Source organism: Calypte anna, chromosome 4B, assembly GCF_003957555.1.
Source record: "Calypte anna isolate BGI_N300 chromosome 4B, bCalAnn1_v1.p, whole genome shotgun sequence".
NCBI lineage: Eukaryota > Metazoa > Chordata > Aves > Apodiformes > Trochilidae > Calypte > Calypte anna.
In genome coordinates, this window is record NC_044249.1 from 15,018,146 (window position 1) to 15,039,251 (window position 21,106).

The 21,106-nt window shown below is 37.3% G+C and overlaps 1 protein-coding gene across 1 annotated transcript in view; it reads right to left on the bottom strand.

The window, feature by feature from the left end:
• Window positions 1–21,011, bottom strand: part of GRK4 (G protein-coupled receptor kinase 4) — a 32,065-nt gene extending 11,054 nt beyond the window's left edge. Inside the window, exons 1-8 of the mRNA XM_030450538.1 lie at window positions 20,729–21,011; window positions 10,142–10,228; window positions 9,400–9,512; window positions 4,837–4,914; window positions 3,649–3,749; window positions 2,272–2,364; window positions 827–890; window positions 123–263 (exon numbers count right to left, since the gene is read on the bottom strand). Coding sequence (XP_030306398.1) covers window positions 123–263; window positions 827–890; window positions 2,272–2,364; window positions 3,649–3,749; window positions 4,837–4,914; window positions 9,400–9,512; window positions 10,142–10,228; window positions 20,729–20,780 — 729 coding nt within the window. The 5' untranslated portion in view covers window positions 20,781–21,011. The remainder of the gene's footprint in view (window positions 1–122; window positions 264–826; window positions 891–2,271; window positions 2,365–3,648; window positions 3,750–4,836; window positions 4,915–9,399; window positions 9,513–10,141; window positions 10,229–20,728) is intronic.
• Between the last annotated feature and the right edge of the window lie 95 nt (window positions 21,012–21,106).

A 21,106-nucleotide genomic window follows, 5' to 3' on the forward strand; every position in this document is an offset into this window, starting at 1 on the left:
AGTACAGAAAAGCCATAATTCAGTAATAAATCCAAACTCTTCTTTCAGAGAGAGGCAGGCAGACTACAACCAAACTCCTGGAAGACAAACTTCTGAGAATAAGATCAAAAGTAGATACTTACTACAAACCTACTATTCACTTTTTCTAGAATTCTCTTTTCATTTAGAGCCATTGATTCTCCTTTCCTCTTCTTTATTCTCTTCTTTTCTAGCTTTTTACAAGCATACATTTTTCCTGTTGCCCGTACTTGACAGGCACATACCTAAAAAAGAAGGGAGGTGTGTCAGACATGCCAGAAGTTCTCAGTATTTATTTAAAGATAAATTTGATTTTTTCCACATTCTTTAATGCTCTCAGAAAATCAAAGTCCATAAGCATCAGTACAGAGCTTTCACCCATTAAAACAACTTTGGAGGGTTACTAAATTACCATAACTCTCCCCTTCAATATAGGGCTCTAGATAAAGCATGTAGAGGGAATAAAACCTCAATTGATTATAAACAGAATTAATAAAATCTATGTATTTTCCTATCAGGTTCGTGAACATGCAACATAATAATTAAGTAGAAATCACATTCTCATTGCCAAATTAAATTTCTAAACAGAAGCAACTGCTGTTAGTCAGTCTTCTCCAACTTTATGCATGACCCACAAAACTGAAACAAGACTTTAAAAGCTTTGATTTAAAGCAGTTTGCCAGGTGATGTATCAAATGTAGATTGCAGAGGCCAAGAGTTTAAAAATTGTTCCTCCTTTGTATTAATGTGTTTTGGGTTTTTTTCTTTTTCTAAAGATTGCCTGTCAGAAAGACACCTCTGTACTCACCTCTCCAAATCCACCTTTGCCTAGTACTCGGTAATGCCTAAATGTGTGTTTGGTTACTGGCTGCCTGATTAACAAAAAGAAACAATTACTGCAATAAGAATTACAAGAGTTAGCACTCTCCTCCCCACCCCAAGGTCTGTCCTCATTTTCACTTTCCTGTTCCATGACATCTTACTGAACAGCAATTGCCTTGACCACATGGAGGCAATATTATAAGCTGAATTTCAAAGGAAAGGGATGGTCTAATTAGCAACACGGGCTCCCTCCTGTGGTCACCCTAGATTGACAAGAGCAGGAAGAAAAGGTGATCACTGCATTGTCTGTGGTTAAGGCCCTACCTGTTCTCATCAACAGTCCATTTACCACCTCCAGTTCTCTGCCCAAGTTGCAGCATGCTGACATGCAGGGATCATGTTTACAATGCAGCATTTAAAAATGTAAAAATATTTCTGGCTTTTCTTTGCTGTTCTGAGTTTACAGAAAAGAAAGAGTTGTGGTATGCAACAGCAGTTCAAGAGCCAAACCATTTATTTACTTAAGTGGAAGAGGAACAGATAACTGGAGGTGGTAAAGGTGTCAGCTATTCTATACTAAAACACTCCTAATCATGTATCAGAGCAGGCCTGCTTCATGATGGTGTGGTTTTTATTTTTGTTTTAAAAGAGCATTTTGTTTTAAAAAGAACATTCATTGTTAACCCAGCTTAGTTCTCAGAACAACAAATGGCGGAGGTTCTTTTGGTAGAGAATTTGGTTTAATGGTCTGAGCAACTTCCCTAGTTCTCTTCCTGGCTTTTGCTACTAATTCAGTCAAATGAAGATACTGGATAGTTGGAATTTAGCATAAAATTACTGCTCAGGCACCTGAATGTTTGGATATGTGACCATCATATCCAGCAGTGCTGAATCAGAATCAACTTGTACCAATTTCAACCTTCTGAAAAAGTATGGGCACTCATTCTGTAATGATTCAGAAGCTCAAATTAAATTCTGGTATATATATAAATCTTGCTGTCTTTTAATTACTACGTTTGTGTCTGTACCACCCTGAAAAACTGATTAGTTACCCAGACACTTAGTGGCTTATAAAACTAGATTCATCTGCCCATTAACCACTAATAAGACCAAGTTCGAAACTAAAGCATGATGGCATTCCCAAGAAAGACTAATTGCCCACTGCACACATGAGAGCCAAACATATCCATATGATAATAAACTTTAGTTTACCTAATTCAAGTCTATCACTTAAAAGACTACTGCACAGATAATTCCATTGGAACACTGGCTCTATTGCTGCCCAACATGATCCCTTACATCTTTTGTCTTTCAGATCAAAATTTCTTAGGTAGTGTCATTCATTAGGTCTCAAATAGCATTCTAGCATAACAGGCAGAACTGGCCACAAAGCAAAGCAAAACATAATGCAAATATTGTAAATAAACTTACTTTTCCAGCCATTTCCACTGTAAAAAACGGGAAAAATACACACTTTCTTGGTAAGCTTCAAAAGGCCTCTTACTTAGGTATTCATGGACAATTCTAGAAACAGGAAAATAAAATCAATCTTATACTGAAAAAAATATGAAGCAAGAGATGCTACCAATCCAATAAAATATACTTGAACGTATCAACGAAGCTGTCGGCAGAAAAACACTGTCAGTGTGCTTCACAGTGGTTTTAACCTAGATGTCTCAGATGACATCTCTAGATGTGCCTGTCACAGATAACCATGCTGTCAAATTACTAATGAATGCCAAACCACTGGTTCGTATTGTAACTAGAAAGTTTGACATCTGCATTGTCATCATCTCCAGGCCCACCCAAACATCATCCTCTGGGTAGCTATGCAATGCCTGGATAACCCCATAAATAGGACCTCTGAATGATATTTACAGGAAAGAATCTACAGGTTTTCATACTTTATTTGGAGACTGGTAAGTAAAATTTAATCTATGATTTGAAACTGAAATACTGAATGCCATATCCTAACCTGAACATGAGCTACCTTATCATTCCTCTTTAAATACACCAAGGGGAAGAAAAAAGGAAAAAGAGTCATGCAAATTGTACTCAGGTAGATGACATACATGACAGATCCTCCATTTGAGACATGTTTTACTAGGTGTTCTCACACATCCTTTTCAATTTTATAATCTCAGGTTGTGTTATAAAGTATGCTTATTCTTGTTGCTGGGGAGATGACCCAAGCAGTGACAAAACCTGTTGTAATCCTTCAGACATGATCAAGCATGCCTTGAAGAACCAGTAATATTAGAAGCAAAGAAAGCCATGCAACACTGGTAAACATCTACTGTACCTCCAAGAAAAGCCTTCCCTGCTGCTACTGTGTGAAACACCACTTCATAACTTCAAAACAAAACGAAGTTGTATTTGTGTTACCTATCAATTCTCTAATAAGCCATCTTATAAAATACACTCTTGGTCTCTGTTCAGTCTATTTTTAAGAATCATATATTGTGCAACATTGTTCAGAAATCTTTTAGCCTCTAGTTTAAAATTTCACCTTTGTCAGAGTACCTGCACTATGGAAAACAATTCACTCAAAAGGTAAGAAAATAATAAAGAGAAATATTACTCTTAACTTAAAGAATATGTGGCAACAGAAAAGAATATAATTTTATGCAAAAATACCATTAAAGAAAAAGCTCTGCAAAAATCAAACACCTACATCACATCTGAAGGAAATGTAGTCCTTTAATAAATCTGTTCCAAATTTCTTACCTATAGTAATTTCAGAGCCCAAATCCCCCTGGACGATCCTCCTGTGATACTTGAACACAGCACTATTCATTTTTAACTTACCTAGTACAATCCATAAAAAGATCCTTAGAAGGGTTCTTTTCCAGTCTTGCTTTACACTCATTTACTGTTTCCTGAGGTATTTCTGGCAAATGAGCTGCAGACTTTACATAACAAACAAACAAAACAAGCAAAAAAACAAAACACAAAGAAATTCTTTAAATCAATAGAATCAGTAAAAGTCGTGTATTCAAAGTGAAATGAAACCTGTTTAAACAGGAAAAGGTAAGGAATGAAGAGAAAACCAGTAAATAATATTCAGGCAAAATTTTTATTTGTTCCTTATTACAGAAAAATGCATTGAAAACTATTACAATTATTTACTACTTCAGTATACAAGGAAACAAACTAAGCAATAAGTAAGTTATCTGCTTGTATTGACAGGATGGGAGAAAGAAACAAGCACACAAGCCATGAAACTATTTCAATCAAGCCCTAAAAAATGTGTTGATTTTTTTTTTCAAAATCTGCATGTGACTTATGATAGTCCCAAAGAAATTATCAGGAGAGATTAGGCAAATTTCTAGTTTTATCAGCTTTTATGGCATCTTCAAGATTTTAATTTAAAGCCTTCTTGAGGTGACTAAAATAAGAGAAGCAGGAGAACATATTCATAGAAACCAAACATCTAATTGAATATCCACAGAAAAGCTTCTATAGGACATAAAGACTCTAAAAAATCAATCAGTGTGATCTACCTTATGCAAAAGATCATCTGCTAATGATCTCCATGCAATATACAGAGAAACAGAATGCCATAGAACAAAGCAAAACAGCATTTCACTTGTTGAAAACCTGAAAACTTACAGCAGACCAGCCAAGGCCATACAGAAAAGAAACCAGAGAATTTAAAGAATTCCTCATTCTCATGCTTTCAGGCTATAAAACTGTGAGATTATTTGTTAATAGCTTTTCTTTAGATGCTAAATGATCTGTTTAAAAATATCTAATTAAAAAGTATAGGAGAATAAATTTTAATAATAGTCTTAAAAGCAAAGATCAGTTAAGGTTTCTGGTCAAGTTGAAAAGATTCACACAATTTTAGAAGGCAGTATAACTTTCAGCAAGATAAAAATGGGACTAATGAAGTTTCAAAGTCAATTTACTGAAAACAATGCAACCACTTAGGTCTGTATTTATCTGACATTTACAAAGCTCTTGAGACAGTATTTTGCAATATTATATATTTACCCCATTAGTGAAGTAGGTCTCCAAAACTTTCAGGCCACAGTCTATACGCTTTTCATCTGAAGATACCTCATATTCTGCCTAGGAGAATGGAATTGAAAATTTAATTATGTTCAGAGCTATCTGCCACTACAGTCTTTTACATGATGCTAGGTATATTTTTTCATGAGTAACAAAATGCTCCTAATATAAAAGGAACTGAAGGCTTTCATTTTTAAAAACTATTTAAAGATTTTTAGGCTACATAGTGAAAGATGTATGAAAAACAGTCTCAAGAAAAAAAAAAAGACATGGAATTTAACTTTTGGAAAACATGAAAACTAACAATTAGTGTATAAATGCAATTACAGAAACTGCATTCTAGAGGTTAAATAAGATCAGTTACAGTAGTACTGTAGGACAGAATGATCCAGATGGGAAATAAATAAGATCATAATAATCAGATTTTTCTTCACTGTATATTTTTTTGCCTTCATGTACTTATCTTTACTACTGTCTTGGGTAAAACTGAGATAGAACTACTGCTATCTACAGAGTCATGTTAACTGGAAAGAAGTGAGATCTGAACCAAGCCCTACTCCATTCTTTGAGACAATAAAGCTGAGTAGATAAAAAATCTTGTCAATTTTTGGACTTAGTAATACATAGTAATGTGATGTGGAAAAAGACCTTTGTGCAATACAGCCCATATTGCAGATAACTGACAGCTTAATCAATTTCCAGAGGTAGCTACTTAAGAAAAAAATGAGCAAACTATTGAACAAATGCTAGTATTGAAAAACTCCAAGGACTACTTACTATTGATAAATTTAAAGAATATACCAGAAGCAGAGATCAGAAGTTAAAAATTTACAGATAACATGCAATCTGGGGAATGATGAATTAGTAAAGAGCAATCTCAAACAGCAACCTGTATTAGCTCTGTAAATAATCAAAGCTTATTTCCTATCTCAGAATGTAAATGCATACACCTAGGAACAAAGAGTACATGGCAGACCTCCAGAACGGAGAGCTGTATAATACAAAACATCACTTTGGTGTATTGAGACAGCAATCATTAAGAACCTCTTGGGAAGTTCTAGGTGATAGATCTAATCAGCAGTTAAGTACCTCTATAAAGAAAACTAAAAAACTGAAAAATTACAGTTCAAGAACCAAACCCACTCACAATTGTGGAAATAACAGAATTCCTGAACTCCAGCTCTGCAATCAACTGCAAGTAACCCACACTGACTCACTACTCAGTCATCAACATCTTGTTCTGCTGAGACATTATGGTATCGGCCACCTCAGCACAGCACTCAAATCCATAAGCAATAGCAAGCCACTGTTTTTTCTACTTTAATTCCACAACAATCAGTCCAATGGTAAGGAATTCTTCTGCAACAGCCAAACAACCTGAGCAGGTGAGAAAAGTTAATCAGCCATAGCAATGCAGTTACCACCTTTATAATTTTCAATTACCCCAAAGTAGTCACTAATTTAATTCAGTTTAAGCAGATACTGTAATTGAAAAGGAAGTTTAAAAGACAGCCTTGTCAACTTTTTTCTGTTACTCACATAGCTTAAGAGGGAAGCTTGAGCTGTCACCCATTCTTTTTCATACTTGAGTAACCTTGTCCCCAGCAAGTGAAATGAGTCACCAGATGATTGGATAACTGTAATTCCTCACTTTAATGTCAGTCCCTTTCATTCAATTATTTCACAACTCTTCTTTCTATAAAGCCAAGCTGACTCCAGAGTTTAAGGTCACACCCTCTCACAAGTTAAAGCTTACCAGGCTTAGTATTCAGTACAGGTAGACACCACAGCATTATACTACCTTGTTTTTGCCATTTTGGCCTCCTGGAATAATAATGTTGTTGAGATTGCATTGCTCCATGCAAGAGTCATAGAACTCTTTATTAAGAAGCAAGGCTCTTAAGACTATGGCATTTAATGCCAAAATGCTTATTTTCAGAAAGATTATATCCAAGATTTCTTTAAAATAATTTTTTTTTAAATCGGTAAAACTCAACGTAAAAATCCCACAGCCTTAGCCTTTGCCTTCACATCACTAACTCATAAACAAAACCAGCAAAGAAAAAGCTCAACCCTACCCTAAAAAAGCTTCAACAAGCCTGCTGAAGTCCAGTCCAGAAAAAGGAATCAGGCTAACTCAGGAGCCATCTGCAAGAGATAGCTGTCATTCTCTCACCTCTTCCATTAAAGCAGCATGATGGCTTTCAGATTGTGAGAATTATTCATTTGATATTATCTTAGCTCTTTGGAGAATTTTGTTTCAGTGATTTCAAAGGATACTTCTTCACCTTGACTTTTCAAATGGAATTAAAAAAAACAAAGAAGTAAACTGTGAAATCATCCCTTACCTCACTTTATCTTAGCTATAACAGACTTCATTAAGTCACTGAAGAGTTGCCTTCCACATAACATTATAAGCTACGTATTCCAAAACAATTAAAATGTTCAGTTAGTGTGTAAAACAGTTACTTCTTAGAGGCAATTTCACCTGAAGACATGCCTGCCTTACAGCCATACCTAAGACCTTTTTCTTCTATTGTGCTGCCAAGTATTTTGCTAGTCCTTATTTTAGCTTTTAAGGATTAAAAGCATGTGTAGAAGTTGCAACCATTATTACCAATGAGGTTTCTTCTACAGTTGTCAGTGGTCTCCCCATTATGCAATGACCATTACAGGCTCTGGTCTACATCTACTTCAGGATCTTTAGCCCCACTGTTCTGGATTTCCATGCAATCTATTCTCTGCCTCCAGCTGTCAAACTGGTCTCTGGAATTTGGTGCTCAAACAGCTCCCAAGAGTCACACAAGTATGGTGAAAGGCACCTGGGGAGTAAGCCTAACTGCACAAAGAGTCATTGACAAATACAAAGAACTTCTACTTATTTGAGGCTAAAGTTCCTTTTTAGCTGATCAAGTGCCTCAGTTTATACTCCCATAGGGGGAAGGAACATCTGGTGAAATGGGGAGCACAGAAATAATTCCAGAAATAATAATACACCCAGCACCTCTCAGAACTGTCTTGCATTCTGATACTGTATTTTGGGATGCATGTAAGCAGCAACACCACATTACTTCTATCTTTGGTCATTTGTTCCCTGAATATAAGAACAAAAGCAGTGGGAATAGGGCAAACTGTTCTTCTGGCAGCAATCTCTGTTTAAAAGTATAACTTACTGCATTTGGATTTATTAATAGGGACAAGGAATATAAAGCTCCGATCTATTATTCTCTACTTTTAAGGACTGTCATGTGCTTACCTATTCTTCTCATTGCTTCACCTTCCCCATGAGGGTCTTGTCTGAGGATTTTTTTACAGAATATGGCTGCAGGCACACCTCCTTTCCCCTCTCATTCTTTAGCATTAGATACCAAGATGCAAATGTATCAAGACAAAACACTTCCAGTTCCCCTGGTCTTTAAAATCTGCCATCTCTCCTTCCACAGGTGATTCCCTAAATTTCCATCTCCATTGTAGTTTTTTTAATTAGCACGTTCAGTTTAGCCTCAGGCTTCCATAAAAGTTGCAACATTTTCAAGTCTATGTTTACAACATTTGAAGTTCTGAGCATCATAAGTAATACTCATTGTACATACAAGCTTTTAGGCTCAAGTAGTCAAGCAGCATAAATTTCTAAAATGGCTTCTCTCATTCCCATCATACCTATATTTGTAGTTCTGGCCATATCAAGATGGCAGAGATTTTTCCTATAAATATTAAACACCTTCCTTTAAGTAACAGAGACAGAGTTTTTTGATATTCACCAAGTTACAGCTTTACAGTTGGCAGAGTGAATTGCACCATATTTTCAAGTATTCAGCATCAGTGAGCAGATGTGTATCGAGAAAAATCAAAATTTTATAAAATTGTTGTATTTATAATATATTTATTTATTTATAAAATGTGTTAACCTTGGTAGGCAGCTGAGTCCAACACTCAGCTCCCACAGTTATAAAGCACTCCCTCCTAGTGATAATCAGAAAGGTAGAGGTGGGAAGACATGTGGGCTGAGATAAAGACAGTTTAATAGATAAAGCAAAGCTGCACACACAAGCAAAACAAATTAAGAAATTAATTTGCTTCTTCCCATTAGCAGGCAGATGTTCAGCCACTTCCAGGAAAGCAGCACCTCATCATCATGCTAACAGCAACTTGGCAAGACTGACACCATAACTCTGTCTTCTCCCTTCCTGCTTCTTCCCTTCAGTTTTATTGCTGCCCAGTGTCAGATGGTATGGGACATCCCTTTAGTCACTTGGAATCAGCTGCCCTTCCAACTTTGTGTGCACCCCCAGCCTACTCACTGGTGGGGTAGCATGAGAAATGGAGAAGACCTTCACATTGTGTAATCACTGTGCAGCAATAACTAAAACATCTTTATTATCAATCCTGTTCTGGTCCCAAATCCAAAACATAGCACAGCCTGAGCTACCATGTAGAAAATTAACTCTATCCTAGCCAAAACTAAAACAAAAATCAAACTTTTTACATACAAAAATGTACAAGCTATTGTCTTTTGATATTCATCTCCAGTTTCCCACTGCTTACCACTGCATCCAGAAATTCAATGCATCTTTTCAGATCTGGTCTGGAATCACAGAACTGTCTGAAGAGAAGTCTTCCTATGGGCTGTTTGTCACAAAGTTGGCTATAGTCTCTTTCTGAGAAAGAAATAAGTAAGTATCTTATTTATTTTTATCTTGCTCATAAGATAGTCTTTACTCTCATTTGAGAATAGGTCAGAAAAACATGGCTAAACCATGAAGATTTTACATTAACATACTTAGCAAAGACATAAAAAATGCACAATGATCACAAAGCATAGCAAACACTCTCCCAGTCACATTTGTCTCTATCACATTTACAAAAATTGAATTGAATGATATGGCCAAATTTCTCTTAGGCTGAGGGATAGAAAGCAATAATACTGTGAAACAGCAATCCCAAAGTAAACAAGATTGTTTGGAGAGATGGACTACAAGATGGTAACAGAAAGGGTTAAAAAGTTATTATTACAAATCATTAAGAAAAGAAGTGAAAGAAATTACCACATCATTCAAATTCTAGCATGGTTTCTTTTTCTATTTCATGTCTTTGTAAATTTATCCTTTAGGAGCAGTTTCTTTTAACATACAAGAACCTGTGATAAAGCTTTTATCTTCTCACAAATTCTCTGTGCCATTAAAAGTCTAACAGCTTTTTTTGCTACTTAGCATTCAGAAACCAGACAAAATCCTTTCAGTTAACACCACTCAAAAAATGAGACAGGCCAATACCACAGGACACCTACCAATTGAGCTCCTAATTCCTTCACAATGACTAACAGGTGGCAACTTCAGCATCTCTTTCCATTTTTTACTACGCCCACTCCGTTTGCCTAAAAGAACAAGTGATGAAAAACAGAATACTATGTTAGAATAAAATTAAATGTAGCATTAACAGCATTAAATTAGATCACTTCTGCACAGATCTGTCAGACTTCTCATGCCTAGAAAGAAATCAATCTACAATGATAACCAAACCATAAGAACTTTATTATAGAAGAACTTCTATATAAAACAGTAACAAATGCAATACAAATATTTTGTATTTTGTCTGTGTATACAGAATATCTCTGCAGAGACAAAGGAAATACCTAGGTATTCTCAGCATTATAAAACTGAAACATCAAAGACAGAAACTTAAGAAAAATTGAAAATTCTCTCTCAAGCATGGTGATGAATGGAAGATGTTGAAATTGAATAATGAAATATATAGAACAGTTCTTAAACACATTTTTGGATGATCAAATTGTACATAAATATTCTCTTGCTTTTTTCAAGGGCAGTAATAGTAATAAGAGTAGATCCCACTAATAAATTTGTGGACATTGTTCAAATAGACACCATTTATTCCAGACTACAGGAGAATACAAGATATCAGGAAGAACTTAGCTGCTGTAGATAGAATTCAGATCTTTTCAGTTGTTCAGATTTCAAAGTGCCAGTATTAAACCAGACTATTAAGTCTAGTTTAAGAACTATTACAGCATTTTCCCCATTGTTTCTCATAATGTACATATGTGATCCATTTTTTATGCTAAGCTGGAATTTTGGAATACTTACTTTGACCTGAAGCAGCCACTTCCACTTACATAAGACATGCGCACTTATCAAAAAAGCAAAGAGATAGATACAAGAACATATACATTTTTTTAATTGCAGAACATTTCAGCAGAAGAGTAATTGTGCTGCAAAATATTTCTAAAAGAAGATTTTACTAAGTGATATGGCCAGATGTGTTTCCACATGACAGAACAGTAGCAGAGCTTCACAGCAACTTCATAACTGTACCAAAGCAGTACAGACCGTTAACCACAATGGGAGAGAAAGGAAGGGAGTTCCCCTATGTAACCCGAATAGAAACCAAGCAGAAACAGTACTCAACTCTCAGAATTAAATCATTAGGGAGAAAGGAACTAAGATTTTCAGAATAACAAAGTATGTTTAAAAAAAACTCAAACATTCTTACTCAAACATACAGCTTCTTGAACAGTTCCACCATTGCAGTTGGAGTTCCAGCTTAGGGGACCTCAGGTCATATCAAATTTACATTATATTTGCTAACAGGAACATTGATGTCTCACTTTCTGCTGCAACAAAACATTCTCAAGTCTAGTATCACTAGAAAAATAAACAAATAATGAATACCAACCCTTAAAAAGCTGGCTTGCAGAAACCTCCTTGAACTGATACCTACTCCCTAGAAAACCTTCTGCACTTTATTTCCTAATGTTGCTTTCTAAGTCATTTGCCTTCCAAAATATTTTAGCACACAAACATACTTTTGTATGAACCCCCCTCAGCCTTTATGCAGTACCAGAACTAATCATGAAGTTGTAATTACCAACATCAAAACAAACTCCAGCTATTTTAACAAAATACTTCGAGCCATGAAACTGGAAATACACTAAGCTGCACAGTCCACAGAAGTTAAATTTCTTCTATTAGAAACTGTTCAGAAACACTCATTTGTGCATGACACAGAACAATCTGAGAACTGTCTGGAAAACATAAAACTGATATAAAACATAAAACTGATCTGTGATATACACCAAGTATACCATCTTCTGAAGCACAGCCAAAGGAAAAAACAAACCAAACAAAACCACAAAACCACAAACAAAAAACAAACCAAAAAACCCAAATGAAAAAAAGAGGATGATTGAGGGATTATACTTCAACACAAACAATTCTGCTGTTTTTTGCCCCGAATATCTGTCCAGTTTCTTATAATGTGACCATTATGAACTTCATTTTATAAAAAGAGACCACACGCTTGCATGCAACTGAATTCACCATCCTATAGAAGTCAATAAAGATTACATATAATTTATTAATGATACACAGGAATCAAGTGCTTAGTAGTATCAACTGGTTCAAAAGGTTCTCTTCTCTGAACTGACTGATCTTCTATTTACAGTAAATGCACAGAAAATGTCTGTATGTCCCAATAATGCAAAGAGAATGCATTGCCTACATCATTTACAGGTAAATTTGTCATTTCTGGTAAAAGTTATGGGAAAGGGCCAATTTGTTAGTCATATTATGCTCTAATTGCAAAAATCCTTCTCCATTTCTGAGGCAGTTTAAAAGAAGTATCAAATCAAATTACAATAGTTGTGGTTTTTAAGTGTCTTAATATTGATTTCAGAGCTTCTATTCTGGATCTCATTCTAAAATACTTCAGATAAAATTCTTCCAGAAAGACCAACAGCTGACTTTGCAACACAGCAGCAACAAAACCAGTAGGTTAATCTGCTTTATGGTTGACCTATGTGGTTCAGATGAATTACCACTTTTGCTTCTTTCAGATGTAATTGAGGGCTAGAACAATGTCCAAACAGAAGCGACTCATCTTTTACAAAGAAAAGGGTGGATGCAGCAATACACCATTACAGTGAGGAAACACTGCAATTGTATTTTCAAGTACATGTGAACCTTACCTTCTCCTCCCCAAATCACTTCTTAAAATTAGAATTTCAGCATTTACTTCTTTACACGTTTCCACTTCTTAAAAAGATGCATACTAAATTCACATAGGTCATTGCATTAGAATATTTAATGGGAAAGATTTTTAGATTATCCCATTTCAAATTTTTATTTTTTAAACTCCAGAGAAACATCTGTGACTTTTGTAAAGCAAGGTGGTTGGTTTGATTATTGTTAAAAATATAGTACAAAAAGAGAAACTGCTGTGGCAAAACAAAGCAACAGTTTTAGAACAAGTAAGAGCATTTTTCAAGTATTGCACAGATGGACTTCACAGAGCCACAGGGATCTTCCTTACAGACAGGATTTGTAGTAGGACTCTCATCTCACTGAACATCATTAGCCTTGCTATTGGATTCTGTCCTACAGAATGAAAATAGTGAGAAGTATCATACTATCTCTTGCTAATAAATGTTCACAGACTATACAGTGTACACACTTTATTGCTAAGATTCAGTGGCTGCTACCCTGACACTGTGGCTGGGAGGCACACAGCTATGCAGCACCAGGAGTGCGTTATTGCTACAGCCTCATTCTTGCAAAAGGGATTCCACAAACCAGATTGTCAGATACCAGCTGAGAAATTCATGCTAGACCACACCCAGATAAGCTCTGAAAGCATAAAACTTCAACAAGGAGATGACCTATATCTTGCCTTTAACTGTATAAATCAAATGATCAGTTCAATGGAAAATTCAAAAGATTGGATGCAGCAGCTTTACATCACGAACACCAAGAAGCATGAGAACAAACCAGGTAGAAACACTGTCTTACAAAACATCTTTCCCATGGAGGAAAAAGTTTCAGACAGGTTTCCCAACATTTTAAACTCACACAAATTCAAGACTTCTGCTTACAGACAGTTTTCCCTTCAAAACACTCACACAAAACAAGGATTAAAACTTTTTCACTGAAAAAATGAAACATTCCTCTTTATCTATGGCCTTATGCTACAAAGACACTTGCAAACACTGCCCATTAAGTAACAAATATTGATGGCATGCCCTTAAGTGCAAGATCCACTTCCAAAGCAAAAAACACTGTGGAAGAGAGAACTCTGGTCTCCGGACAGGAATGGTAACACTGAAGTACCACTGCCTTCAGGCTAGGAGACAAATTCACACATACCAGCACTTGCAGAGGCTGTCATGCTTCCAGCTCCAGAGACAGCTCTTATGGTACCCAGCTTTATTGGGTCTCTGCAATCTTCTCCATTTCAAATATATTTTTAACATGTCAATTCCTTGAAAAACAAGCCTGGTCACAACTTAACAACTAGGTTTATAAGAGCAGCACCCCCTTCACATGCAGAAAGATTTTTTTCCCTAAAAAGTATGATCCATGTAATCTGGCTGGCTTTGACAAAGTCTACCAGAATCAACTAGCTGAAAATTCAGATTTCAGTGCAAGACAGGAACCTAATTCTTCAGCATTATTACTGCCAAGGCACTTCTGAATACAAAGAGAAGAAAACCTGCCAGCAGTTCAATACACAAACACATAAAAGATGCCTACAGATTGCTATGGCATTTTAAATATAATATTTCTCACACTCCTGGATTCTGCTTCCTGAAGTTGGCCTTCAGCAAGGTAATGCTGGAGTCCTCTTGTTGAGCTGACTGCTGGAGCAGGAACACTGTAAGCAGTTAAAACCCCATGTATCTCCACGAACATTTGGGCAGCTGTTTATATGCACAATCATTTATTGTTCCCACAGCTTTCACCACCTGAACAACTGGTTATTCATATTGGCTTTATCTACAATTCCAGTACTCGTGCACTTTTACAGATGCCAGTGAGTGCATGCTGAGCAGCTTCTGCATCTCTTCAGAGGTTGGGTATGGAAGTCTTCTATCAAGGTAAGTAAATGTAACTAATCCGAACCCAAACCCATCCTTGAAATCAAACAATGTAACAGCTGTGGATACATTTCGTTTTCTGTATAACAACGACTTAACACAGTTACTAGGAAAAAACAAACATAACAGTTCTCTAAAACTTCAGTTTTACAGACTGCTCTCCGATAAACAAGGATCTTTTTGTCATGATGGTACATCATAATTTCAAAAAGAGAAGTAAAATTCTTCTAAGTAGATTGTGAAACCTCTAGTTATAATTGCCACCTTTGAAACAAGCAAAGCAGCAGTGTGTATCAATAACCAGATCTCATATTGTATGCATTCAGTAAATGTAATTATTTAGATTCCAACATGCCCACATTCATTCTTCTTGCAGTTCATTAAATAAAGGACAAAAAGGCAGACATTGTGCATAATTCTGTACAAACACAGGAAGACATGTTTCCTGCCACAATGAGTTTACAGCAATTTAAAGCACAATGCAGTAAGGGAGTGCAATAGAACACAGGAGGCAAATAAGGGAAGAACAGACAAAAATAACAGCAACTACAAAAACTCATGGCACTCTTACACTAAAATTTGTATTTGCTGCTGGTGAATGGACTTCCTGGGTATGAGCATGTCCCACTTGTCCATAATCCTTAAAGATTTTAATTCAGTTTGATAGCCAAACTGCTGTGATCTGAGCAACCTCCTGGGAATCTTCTTCCCAGTAACAAATGCAGGCATTACAGCATCTCTGCCTGTGTATCATCACCAATACCATACTGAATTATTACCTTCTACTGCAAGCAAAACTCTGATGTGTTTTCCTTGTAGAATTATTTCCGTTGGCTTTAAACCCACAGATAAAAGCACACAAATTGAGTAGGCTGCTTATTTTTTGCAGAGTGCTAAACTACTACAATTTCAATTCTGAAACAAGTGATTTTTAGGATTTTCTTAAGTCAAACTGATCACATTCTATTACTGATGGATTCCTGCAAACTCCATCCTTGGGCTGCACCTAACAATTACCAAATCTGTGGGAGCATGCTGGTCCATCTGAAAGCTGATTTGGGGGAAAAATAAGCCCAAACCCTTAACACCAAACAACATAGTAGAAAAAAACCCATCACAATAACCCAGATCCTAGATTGGTTCATAGATCCAACTGGAAACTCTCTCTTACCCATCCTCCAACCACAGGCTAGAAACAATACAAACAAGAGCTCAGGGTGAAATGTGCTTGAGGCATGATGTTAATTTAGCCTAAATCAATCATGACATAGAGCATATTACATGCCTAACTGCAGACCCAGTTCTCATTCACAAACTCCTCCTGCCCGAGCAGCACAGATGAATTTTAAAGTGGATGCAAATGTACCAGGTATGTTTAAAATGCACACTTGGCATGGATCCTCAGTTGGAATAAATTGCCATCAACTTCAAAGGAACGACAGATCTACCTTTTGGACATATTTTTGGAGATTATTACTTCAGGCAATGAAAAAAGGAAAGCTTCTAAGCAGCTTAAAACATACAGTGATTAATTTCATTCCTTCAGAACATTAGACTACATGTAGGATGCTGAAACTAGTTTGGGGCTTACATATACTCAAAAGTATTTATTAAGAGCAATTGAAATAACTAAGAAAAAGAGAAGATGCAAATATAAACAAAGAGGAAGGTGAATATAAAATAAAAATATTTTTCCATGAACTTTCAGGGTTTTTTTCAGAGTAACCTAGTTTATATTTATTATTTGCCCCTACTTATGGGATAAATTCTTTAAGTCTTTCAAGAGATACTAATTTCAAAGAGAATTCTGCTAGGAAAAAATGAATGTGTTAATTCTTCTGCTCTTATACAATCTAAAAGTCATATTACTGAACATTATTCTTTTGCACATAAAAATCCTTGTTTGGATCTGAAAATTATGAAATTGCAAGATTTCACTCTATTTCACAGTTCATACATCACCATCACTGAGCACTTACCTGCTTTTCTACCTCAGTTGCTGCTTTACAATGCTCGTAAGATAAATTTTAAGTTTGCTTTATAATCTCTTGTTTTTCTACTGAGTCATTTGTGCTTTTTCCACCATTGGATTCACCTTAAGAGGAAGTTTTCCTTCTCTTTTTATTACTTGCACTGAGACTTCCCTCAAAGAATAATGTATGCACAAGAAGAAAGAGATGGATTGGCACAAAAGGCCACTTATACAAGGAAATTGTGACAGAGAATCCCAGAACACTTTCCACTACAGTTTTCACCCAAGGGTAAATCCCTCCATGGACAATTTGGCTCTCAGCAGGAGCAGGTCAACTGGAAAATTGGACTAGGAACAAAAAACGTCCCAATATAACTCCTGACTCCTTAATCCTTCATCCATAGGGTGCTTGGTGTTATCACAATATTTTCTAGTAGTAGACACATACAAGAGTCATACAATATGAACCATCACTACTGGCATTTGGTTATTTACAGTCACATTAGAAGAAGATAAAAGAATTCAGGACAAGAGGAAATGGTCTCATGTTGCACCAGGGGAGGTTTAGAATACATATTAGGAGAAACTCCTTCACTGAAAGGGTTATTAAATACTGGAAATAGGCTGCCAGGAGAGGTGGTTGAATCACCCTCCCTGGAGGTGTTAAAAAGACTGTGTGCAGATGTGGTGCTTCAGAATGCAGTTTAGCATTGGACTCAGCAGAGTTGGGTTAATGGTTGGACTTGATGATCTTAAAAGCCTTTTCCAACCAGAATGATTCTGTGATCCTCATGGCTTTTCCTCTTCACATAAAACAGTGTTGTAGTAGCTACAGGGATATTACAAGTCTTTATTGGACAATACCAGGCTTCTACTAAAATAATCTGTGTTATGAAAAGGTTTGAAAAATCCTCTTAGAGAATAGCATCATAAGACAAAATTTACAGTTTGAGGCTGGGAGTAAGCTGAGGTTTGATCTGGCCTCAAAAATGGGACGAGAAAACTCTTATAAACTGATGTTTCCTTGAACAAACAATTCTTGCAAATTGAGTTAGAAGATTTATGCCTCTAATGACATAAATGAACAGTAAAACCATTAGTTAGAAAGAAATAGATAGTAATACCACTTTGTTTCTAATGTGTAGAAGAAACTAGCAGTAAAATAATTGCATTTTGTCTAGCACACTAGCTAGCTCCTGTCTCTTTAATTAAGTGGATCCCGTTTACTTTCTACATATCAAACCAGATTTAAAGAGCAGACACACACCTAGCTGTTCAGTGTGTGCTAATTCTCCACACTTACAAATGGAAAACCAAAGGACATTCATAACTTAACAATATTCATACCCAGAAGTGTTAAGATTACATAAACTTAGAATATGTAACTATGAGTACAAATCTAGAATTGTAATTTTGACTGTTAGGTCTGGTTTATGTGCTCAGGTATGATTTGTTTAGACTTGGTTTACCAGGTCTTTCTGAACTGCCATGCCCTTTCACCAGATGAGGGCAAGTATGCAACACCTTTAATACTGTTCTTGTATCTGCAAAATGAAGATGACATCTCTTGGGTTAAAATACTTTATAAGATGTTTTCAATAATATACTCTTCTGCTCTCATCTTCATCATGAAGGCACCTCAAGATAGACAGAGACTGACCCATACAAACCATAATGAAGCCTACACTGATTTCTTTCAACCTGCCACTGAAACCTATAAAATAAGAGCACAACTGTTTACATCTTATTTCTTTTGCTTTTATAACTGAAATATTTATCCAGGTAGACACCTTTTCCTATCCAATCTTTAACACAGGGAGGAATCTGAAAAGAGATTATTGATGTGGCTTAAGCCTAATTTATATGAAAATAAATTAAGGTCTTATTTTATACTTGTTTAGGGTTTCACCTTCCATGAGTAACAGTAATTCTGCACTTTTCCATACTGTTCCACCTCTCCATACACTATAGAGTGAGATAACAGGAATTTGAGAAGGAAAAGTCAATTGAAAGTCTGTTCTTCTGACCCAGTTGTAAGTACCATTTAGCAAAGTAAGTATCAGTAAATTCAGTAAAATATTTAGCTTACTTGCAAACTGCAAATTCCATTCACAGAACCTACCAGGCACATAAAAATAGAGTTGGGACAGGGATTTTATGGAACAGTCCTGACAGAGTAAACCAGACATTCCCATACTGGCCAGACCATGCAACAGGGAGAAAGTACCCTTATTTCAAGGAGTATTTTGAAAAATGTGATCTATAAAGTACCCCATGCACAGGACCTTCCACCTGAAAAGGCAAAAGGCCTTCTATCAATTCATCAGTGCAGGCTTTTGAGTTTCAAAGCCAGAAATCACATTTTTGTGCATGCTTACACGAAAGAGTCTAGGCCAATTAAAGGTACAAAAGAGTGACAGTTTATTACCACTGCTTTTATAAGCTTCACATCAGGTAGAACTGATTTCACATCAGCCACTGTCAGACTTTCATTTAGTTAATTAAAATATCTTGTTTGGTCAGTTCTACCACTATAATTTAGTTTAAACATAGTGAAACCTTAACTAAAGAGGCAACCTGACATTAAGCAGCCACTTAAAAGCCTTTCCAGATTACCACTCCACTCTTTGCGGTGAGGTTTTGGGCACAGCCAAGTTTTGAGCCAGATTCCACTTTCCCTTCATTCCTCAGATCACTTCAATGCAAACTCCAGATTCAGGCAGCACCACCACAGACATGTTACTGTCAGTGAGACCAGCCAAAACATGTCCTCTGGTTTGAGGTGGTCTTTTCAACTAAGGTTGGGAAATGGCCCAAAACTGTGATCACTGTTCTGGTTTTTAAACCCCACTTCAAAGTCAAAAAGTTGATTTTCCTCTCTTGCAGCTTAAGGCAAATTTAACTGGATACACATATGGCGTAAGTGCCAAACCCATTTAGAGTTGGAGGAACTTGCAAAACATACGGGGGCAGATTCTGTTGTTCTTACTCACTTTAAACAGCTTCAGCTAAACTAATGGGACTCCTCAACACAATTAAGAAAAGGTTCCAATCCAAAAAGAATATGCACATTTCATAGCTGAAAAACATTCTCTACACTGAGTACAGTGGTCATCTTGGGAGGCTTTCAGGAGGCTGGTGGACAGCTATACACATGAAAAAACAGCAGAACAATCTTATTTCAGGGTTTTTTGGGTGTTTTTTGGTTTATTTTTGTTTGGTTTTTTGTTTTGGGGGAGTTTTTTGTTTGTGTTTGGTTTGGTTTTTTTGGTTGCATATTTTGTTTTGTTTTTTGTTTTTTTTCAAACAGCAACCACGTGCTAGACTAAATTTCATTTTATATCCAAAATGTTCTTTAGTTGGAGGCTGAATTTTCAAGTCAAGATGAGCTGAGGAATCAAACTGTACGTACTAATCTAATGGAAAAGAGCACACCTTAATACCAGGGTAATGCAAAATACTCAAGTGCAAAATAGAGCCAGCATTCACCAGCTATGTTTTCCACGGGCAGGAATCTCAGCAAGATAAGAGTGCAACGTTCTTCCAGAGAAGATTCATGTCACTTCGTCCTATATATCTATACGCTTATATGTATTTACAAATAAACTGAGAACTACAGATTAACGACCGCTTTAAAACATCCGGTAAAAACACCATTTGAATCGACAGCCCGAAGGGGGGAAGTTGGAAAGAGAGTTTTTTCAGGAGCAAGTTACAAGCCAGTAACTCCGAACCGGCCCCGCGGGCGGAACGGGGCAGGTGCCTGCGGGCACTGCCCGGTTCGGCGGGAGAGCTCCCATACCACCCCGGGGGTGTCACCACCCCGCCCGGAACCCCTGCCCGGCAGCCTCTCCTCCCTCCCCACCCTCTCCTCCTCCATCAGTTCCTCTCCCCTCCTCGCCGGCCCCTTTTCTCCTCATCTCAGACCATCTTCCTTCCCCACGCTCCGTCCCTACCCCGCTCCACCTCGCCCTCTCGCTTCTCCTCCCCCCCTCGCCTCGCCCCGCAGCTCTCACCCTCCCGGGCTTTCAGCAGCACCGTGTTGGCCACGATGTTCTCGATTTCCATGATCGGGGGCTCCTTCCCCTCAGGGCAGCCGGAGTGGAGGCCGCCCCTACTGCCTCCTTCGCCCCCTCCTCCAGCCCCGCCACCGCCGCGACGCCAAGCCTCGGCTCATCCGGCCCCGCAGGACCTCAGCGCTGTGCTCGCCTCTTCCCCATCACCCGCTGCTCGCCCCGGCACCGGCCTCCCCCTCCCCGAGGGCGGAGGCAAGGAGCAGGCAGCAACCGCCCGCCCCGACCATAACTCTCCCGCCCTCCTCCGCCCGCCTCAGCCAGCTCCTCCTCTGCGCTCCCCTGACACCTCCACCTCGCTATTCTCCGGGACTACAATTC